Raw genomic sequence first — 8,639 nt, 5'->3', positions numbered from 1 at the left:
TTTGGTCCAGGGTGTCTTAAGCCTTAATTTAACACTTAAATAGTATTATCAAAGGGAAGGGCATAAAGCAACAGTGGTATATACTAAGTCAAATTATACAGTAGTATGCTGTTGATCAGTTAAATAAAGCAAGTAAAAAGCCGGAACATGTAAGTGAACTTGGTATCTAACAAGCCATTAGCCTTCTTAAGGCATAAAAATGTCATAGTTTACTAAGGCATGAACAAGTCAAAGTAGTGTAAGGCATAAAAATGTCATACTATAGTATGGTATAAAAAGTCATAGTATAGTAAGTAATAAAAATGTCATAGTATTGTAAGGCATAAAAAGTCATTGTATAGTAAAGCATAAAAAGTCATAATATAGTAAGGCATAAACAGTCATAGTATATGGTAAGGCGTACAGATGTCATAGTATAGTAAGCCATAGGAAAGTCTTTGTAGAGTAAGGCATAAAAACATCATTATACAGTAAGGCATAAAGAGTCATACTATAGTAAGTCATCAAAAAAGTCATTATATAGTAAGGCATAAAAAAGTCACTACAGTAAGACATACAGAAGTCATTGTAGTAAGGCATAGAAAAGTCTAAGTAGAGTAAGGCATAAACTCCACAGAGAAAGGCCCCAGGCCTGGGAGGTCATAGTATAGTAAGGAAAAAAAACATCATAGTATAGTACGACATAGAAGAAATCATAGTATAGTAAGGCATGAACAAGTCATTGTATAGTAAGGCATAAAAAAGTCACTGTATAATAAGGCATAAAATGTCAGTATAGTAAGTCATAAAAAAATCATAGTATAATAAGTCCTAAAAAAATGCCATAGTATACTAAGGCATAAAAATGTCATAGTATAGTAAGGCATTAGAGCCACTAATAGATAAAATCAATAAAATTAGTGACGAACAGCTAATCAGTGAGTTGAAGCTAATCCTTTCACATCATGTCAGATGATAAGTAAATGAATGTTACAAATGGCTTGTGGTCCTGAAATTATTTTGAATATGGTACTGTAGGATAATGATATTTATTGTAAAACCTTGTCAGACATTAATATACTGACATTTTGACTCCTTATGATACTATGATGTACTGTATAAATGCCTTACTATACTATGCCTGTTTTATGCCTTACTATACAATGAAGTTTTTATTCCTTACTATATATATTATGGCATTTTCATGCCTTACTTTATTATGAAATTTTGATGCCTTAGTATACTATGACTTTTTTATGCTTTACTATAATATTACATTTTATGCTTTTCTATACGATGACTTATTATGCCTTAATATACTATGATGGTTTTATGCCTTAATATACAATGACTTCTTATGCCTTACTATGACTTTTTTTTTTCCTTACTATACAATAACTTTTTATGCCTTACTATACAATTAAGTTTTTTATTCCTTACTATACTATGACATTTTGACTCCTTTCTATACAATGACTTTTTTTTTTTGCCTTATTATACTAGTTTTTATTCCTTACTATACTATGACATTTTTTATGCCCTTCAACACTATGACTTTTTAAGCCTTGCTACAGTATAACTTTTTATGCCTTACTATACAGAGTTTTTCATGGTTTACTATACTAAAACTTTTTTATGGCTTACTATACAATGACTTTTTATGCCTTACTATACGACTTTTTATGAATTACTATATTATAGCTTTTTTATGCCTTACAAGACAATGAGTTTTTTATGCCTTACCATACGATGACTTTTTTAGGCCTAAGTATACTATGACTTTTTTTCTTCCTTACTATACTATGACTTTTTATGCCATAGTATACATTGACTTTTTTATGCCTTACTTTAGTATGACGTTTTTATGACTTACTAAACAATGACTTTTTATGCCCTACTATACTATGTTTTTTTTTGCCTTACTATACCTTAACATTTTTTTGACTTTTTATGAATTACTATACTATGACTTATGACATATATATGATATATATGTCCCTATATCAACAGTTATGTTACCATATGTGTCACCTAAAGGAGGCTATATTATTATAACATATATCCATTCTCTGGATATAAGAAGATAATAACATATATGAAATACTCATAGTAAAATGCAACTTTATTAAAACAACATGGTTATTAAAATTTTATATTTTTGTATATGATTTTCTTAATAGGTGGGATGGATGTATATTTATGTAACTATACTAAAATACATTTTTCTATTAGCTAGACATATATGTCAGAATATGATATTGTTCAGATTTCTAACAGGTTTCATATGTAATTTTTACATATACAGGCTATACTTTAAATACATATATGCTTTCATTTCATATGTACATATATTTCATATATGGAAATTTGACACATGTACATATATTACATTACATTACATTATTACACCTTATGGGCATTCCTGAATGTAAATATAGATCTTTTATGTTAATAAACCGTTTGGCTGGCAGCATTAAAAAGCCAATCTGTTTGTTGCGGGGTTGATACATCCCTACCAATGTTGAGACCAGACCTACGCCCTTGGTGTGAACATTCATATCCAGATTTATTTCAATGCAACCACAGTGAACCACACTGTCTCGAGTTTGTTTGGTCATGTGATCAGCAGGTCGGTAGATTTAGTTAAGACAGTTTACTTTGATTTCTGGCCAAAAGAGAAAAAGATCAATTGGACACATGCTGAAGTATTTTCAGTTTTAAGCCTTGAGGAATTTAAAGTTGAGGATAAAGTATTAGGGTTTGATTTAAAGGCAGGATGCTATAAGTAAAGATGCAGGCTTATCTTTCAGTGCATTTCCACATTGATGATTAAAGCCAGGGGATACTGAATGCCCTATTTTTATAATGTAGGTTTAACGGCCTCCTAACTTTGAGGGAATTGGGAAAAATATTCAAAGTTTGTCATATGCAACTACAACTACAACTGTAAATCCTTCTTGTAAATAAAACGCCACACCTATCAGAACTAGGGTATTTATTCAGAATTTGTGGTGCTGAACAGTGACGTATACAGGGAGCATTGGCCAGGCTGTAAAAATCCATTATCTACATGTTGAGAAATCAAACAAACGAGCGCTTCATCAGAGACGGAGTGTATCGGATCTCGTTGTAACACTCCTCCTCCTCTTCTTTCCCCTCCCCCCACCTGCCTTCCTGCCCTGTGCGATGCAGCCACAGCACGAGCACCAGCAACGCCAGCAACACCAGGCTCATAGACAAGGTCAGCAGCACGCCCTGCAGGATGCCTGAGGAACTGTCTGGGGCTGCACAAATAAATAGAAAATTATTCAGGTGGCTGCAATCATTTAGGTGAGAGTAGGACGAGAGGCTTGATGGGTAAGCACAGAGGCACTTACTGCTGTAAATGGACAGATTGACGTAGCAGTTCTCTGTTCCCAGGAGGTTAGTGGCAGAGCAGCGATACAGGCCGGATGTCTGAGAGGACACATTGACAATTTGGACAGAGCCAGACAGATCCCCTGAGAGAGAGAGAGAGAGAGAGAGAGAGAGAGAGAGAGAGAGAGAGAGAGAGAGGACAGTCACATTAATGACACTGAACTAATGAGAAAAGAAAGAGCTTGAAGGAAAAGAAGAGAAGTATGCAAAAGCATTATGGGAAGTGTAAGATCCTGCATTTTTTTTCCTTATTGCTGAACTGGGACTATTTCTTAAAACATCTTTCCTTTGAGTCTCCTAAGTTTATGAAAGTTAAATACTATATTTGCTGGAGTTGCACCTTAAAATACTTGTTTACTTACAAATACTACAGGGAAGGGGGAAATCTCCAAGACGCAAGGGTCAACACACAGACAATGACTCCTGGCCTTGTACAAGTAAGTTGTTCCAACATCTACCCCCCAACTCCTCATGCATGCATACACAGAATATTTATGTTTTTACAAACTATGTTTCTGTTCATTACAGAGGTTTGTCAGTCCCACAGTGGTTCTTCTGCCTCTACTAAAATCCTTTATTTCACTGGAAAATCCCCAACACCTTCCATGATCAATATACCGAAGAGGTGTGTGTGTGTGTGTGTGTGTGTGTGTGTGTGTGTGTAGGGCACTGACCCTCCATGTTGATGGGAAGTGAGATTTCCTCTGGATTCAGTTTATCCCAGTGGATCTCTGGAGTGGGGATGCCCTCTGTCACTGAGCAGGACAGCGTGACACTTCCTCCCATATCAACATCTCCATCCCACTGGCACACAGGCAGCGAAGGGGGCGCTATGAAAATAATCACTAGATAAATTTCTAAAGGGATGTAATGCAGTGGAACTCTTTACAGATTGATGCAGGCAATTCAGTGTCTATTCATGAGACAGTTTGGTTCTGAGATTCTTTCAGGGATATTTCTTGTTGGATGTTCCACAGTGAGACTAACCTGCACATCTGACCTGAAGTGATATTTCAATAGAGCTCCTGCTTTGTCTCTTTGTATTAAAATAATACTTGTGTACTAGCTCCCAAAATAAAAACTGCTAGAGGTTTCGGAGTAAGTCTGTGACATCTGAAAGTTGACTGGCAAGATGGACCATGAGATTTTTTTTTTTTTCATTCATATGATGTAATGTTAGTAATAAGTTGTAAGGAAAGTTTTATCTACTACTGCTCAGGTCTGGTCTGAAGATATTATTTGCCCTTTGGAACATATGTATTCTTTATCTGTGCTTTCTTAAAAGCCTCTGGGTGAGTACTTGACTGGATAGTTGCATAATTATTTCATCAAAGCTCCAATATTAGCCAGCTATCACCATTATCATTTAAAAAGCAATACTACTTATGACCATTAATATTCTAAAATTTTAGCTAGTGTTTTCTCTGGGAGTGTATCAATTCATGTAATGTAAAACAGAACAATACTGACAAATTGTTAACACTAAGACTAAGCCAGGCTAGCAGCTCCATGAATGTCTTCAAAATTTCATGGCAATCCATCTAATAGTTTTTTTAGTTTTTCAGTCTGAACCTAAGTTGTGGGCCGACAGACAGAGAAACACATTACCATGATTAGAGCCATGTTGCTAAAGAATACTTGATTATTCCAAGCTCTTCAGATACATTTGTAGTACAAAAAATGAGCGACAGTAACGGCAGATCAGGCTGGGAACTGAAGTAATACATACATGCATCCCTAATTCACAGTATGTTAAATGGCAATGTTACACACTCACCCAGAACACTGAGCACCAGTTCTCCTATGCCAGGATCTGCTGCCTCTGGTGGATTATTGACCATGCAGCGGTAAATACCAGCATCTGATACTTGTGTGTCATTCAGGACAATATCCGCACTCCAGGGAATACCTGCAGCATGTAAAAAGGTTGGTTTTGCATGAAATAATTATTATTATAGTCATTAAGAATTTTTTTTTTAAATACCCAGAATTAAAATGAAAGACAAGAGAGTTCAGGTTGTTTTAAACTATAGAACAATATGTGGACACAACATAATTCAGTTTAAAAGGGTTTTCAGTGGTTATAATACCTGTAAAACCCACCCTGCCAGTGAGGGAGGGGTCTTCAATCACCTGTCCGTGGTCATACACAATCACCTGCAAGTGAGAGCAGCTATTAATACAGTAAGTAGTTTCAGGCCTTAAAAAAACAGGCTTGTTGTGTTTCATAGAGGGTATTTTTGACTGTGACTCTGGATTTAAGGTGGATGTTTGCATCAGAATCCTCAAAGTTTTACTTTGGGTAGTTGATGTTTCTGTAGTTTGACAGATTGAGCAGTTTAGAAGATTGAAGCGTGTTGCTGCGTAAGCAGTGTTTGTGCATGTTTGTGTTGGGATGCAGACCTGTATTGGGGTTTCTGGACTGGAAAAGGGAGTCATAGTCCAGATAACGTTGAGTCTGGAGAGGGGGCTGGAGGTGAAGAAGGAGCAGGGCAGAACCACAAAATCCCCTCGAACCACCTCCAGATTGGCTTCCCTCATGGTGACCCTGAGTGCAACTGTGTAGATGAACAAGAAATGAAAACCTGTCATGTAATGTGAGAAGCCTTTCAGTTCAGGAGTTACCTCTGAAATTTCCATAATGTTTTATTGTTATTCTACATTTTTAATTCCCTAGTTTCTCTGCTGACGTGCAGACTGCACTGGTCCTCCCTCTCCTCCTTCATTACTGAAATAATGAACCCTTCCCCCCTCCTTTTGTGTGTGTGTGTGTGTGTGTATGGGAATTCAGCGTGCATATTAGTTGTTAATTACACTTGACAGCTCTGAGGTTGAGCCAAACCGATCACAGACTGAGTGGAACAACAGCTCACTTCACTGGGCTGCATTCATGAAAGCATCCTGTCAGTTCACAGCATTGTTTCCATGTAGATCACCGGTTTCTAAAATGTTGGTCTATCAACAATCTTTCAAATTTACACTCTCAATATGAGAAACAGGTTTAATTGGATATAACTATACAATGAAAAATGAGATGCTTTGCAGGAGCTTTTTCTTTTTTTGTTAAAGTCAAGCAATTAAGAAATAAGTGCACTAAATGAAAATTGAATCTTTAGCTCCTAAGTTTGATGAAGCTCTTCACTCTTACTTATGACTAAAGCAATTTTCCATTTTTAGTGAGAGAAGAGAATTTGACCAAGTAAATTATTCATTTTTACAACAGATACTTTAAGTAGTCTATTTTTTGAAAGAAATCTGCAACCTCACAGTCAAACATATCTGTCCCAATACTGAAGGCTTAGAGCTAGCACTGTTGTTGTAAAGGTCTGTCACAGGAAAACAATAAAATAAACAAATACAAATACCAGAATCCATGTGAAGAAGTATAGAAAAGCAGCAGCAATTCACGCAGCTTTTCAGATCCTTCAAAACACTTTAACACTGTGTACAAAATTACAAAACATCTTTCATCTCGCCTTGCTCAATTTGGATCAAAGCTCACACAGTAAACAGGCTTACTCACCATTCTCCAGAGCGGTGAAACACGCACACAGGGTCCAGAGCATCCATCTTCCAGAAGAGCCCATAGCTGAGAGGAAACACAGAGGGGCAGCCCTCTCTCCCCTGAGAACAAGCTGGTGGTGGCCAAAAAACCTAGGCATGCATGATTAATCTATTGAATGATGAACCAACCCAACCCTCCTCTATTTTCAGTCTCACTTTATCATATCTGTCCCATTATCTGTCTGGAGAGTCAAATTTTTGTGAAACTGAAGATGGCAGGTAAGTGATAGCGGGAGGATTTGTATTAAGTCCTATCACCTGCTAATCTTTACAATGGTAGCTACAGGGGTCAGCTTGTGGTCTAATTAATCAGCGTAACATAAAGAACTGCAGCTGCTCTGTAAAAACATCTCCTATTAAGCAGACATCCCCATAATGCAGCAGGGCAGCATACAGTATGTGATGTACAGCTTTTGTTGCCATGGATGAAGACATCCATTCTACATGGTTTTCCCTCCAGACAACCACTGCACCAAGTTCCTGTCTGTGTGACACACCGCCAATCCAGTCAGCTGAAACACTCTGATGCTGCTAAGATAAAATAAAACTAAATATACAGGTATGGATCTTTGACAGAAGCTTACATTTAACTTACAGTGATATTAAGTATTCATAAATATAGGTATGTAAAGTGAGACCATAACTCTTGTTGAACAGCGGCCACTGTGGCCACAAGCATCTGCTACACAATAATAACTCACTGAATTTCCCTCCGTTTTCCAAGAGTCTCCTAAAATAAGCTTTTGTGGATTAATCATTGAAATGTTTTTCTGTGGCATGTTCAAATGTAGCACAGCAGCAGCACTAAGAAGAGACAGCAAAGTGGCTTAGTGATGGTTTACTTGCATAACAACATCAGAAGTTAGCTAACATTAGCCACCATAAACTAGCCCACTGGTCACACCAGACCAAGTGAGGCTGTAGTACCAAAACTTTTAAGTATACTAAACTGAGTAACAGAACACTTCATTGCTTATGAAGTGAACCTTTCTTTTCTAGGTGTTTTTCTTGAGTAGCTTTTTTCTAAAGCCACCATTGTCTCACTTGATAAATGGATTAATCCAGAAGTGGACCAACACATAACATATCTAATTAATATCGAACTAATTCCCCTTCTCAAACATGAGGGTTGATGCTTTTATCCGTTTTATATCAACTGGTTGGATACAGCCAGCAAATGTACGCTTTCAGAAATTGTGACAGGCTTTTTTTCACCAATTTAAGGGCCAGATGAATCATGATGAAAAACTGAGAATAGCAGCCCTGCTTTTCATTTCATGTATTTGATGTTTTCATGGTATCTTTCGTCATGCTGAAAATATGTTATCTTGTTAACATTTTGTGGACATTTCTATTCAAAGCGTTGCTACAGGATTATACAGGTCTGATGAGGTCAAATCAGCTGCTGTATACTTTACAAACCACCTTTCTCTGAATTAATGTGAATGTTGGAACCATACAGGACTGATGAAGCTTGTCACGCTATTCAAAAGGACTACTTGTAATTTGTCTATAATATACACACTGAGGACATTATCATGTGTAATACATATACAAGGTTGTAACTACTAGTGTGAGGAAGTGTTAAAAAAAATTACTTTTTGGTACTTTGCAGCAAGGCATCTGGTGATAAGGACATCATCCAGTTATGACCTATGGGATAAACAAAAAGCTGTCAT

At 36.7% G+C, this 8,639-nt stretch overlaps 1 protein-coding gene across 1 annotated transcript; it reads right to left on the bottom strand.

Moving 5' to 3' along the window:
• Nucleotides 1-2,972: 2,972 nt before the first annotated feature.
• On the bottom strand, nt 2,973-7,003 carry LOC111234284 (immunoglobulin superfamily member 11-like). The gene is made up of 7 exons (XM_022762279.1): nt 6,920-7,003; nt 5,800-5,954; nt 5,487-5,553; nt 5,174-5,305; nt 4,071-4,226; nt 3,357-3,479; nt 2,973-3,263 (listed from the first exon to the last, which is right to left on the bottom strand). Exons 1-7 carry the CDS (start codon nt 6,981-6,983, stop codon nt 3,061-3,063), a joined length of 900 nt encoding a protein of 299 aa, XP_022618000.1. The 5' UTR covers nt 6,984-7,003; the 3' UTR covers nt 2,973-3,060.
• Between the last annotated feature and the right edge of the window lie 1,636 nt (nt 7,004-8,639).

Source organism: Seriola dumerili, unplaced genomic scaffold, assembly GCF_002260705.1.
Source record: "Seriola dumerili isolate Sdu_G_001 unplaced genomic scaffold, Sdu_1.0 BDQW01000449.1, whole genome shotgun sequence".
Classification (NCBI taxonomy): Eukaryota; Metazoa; Chordata; class Actinopteri; order Carangiformes; family Carangidae; genus Seriola; species Seriola dumerili.
The sequence above is the reverse complement of the archived record's forward strand: the minus strand, read 5'-3'. Positions and strand labels throughout refer to the sequence as shown.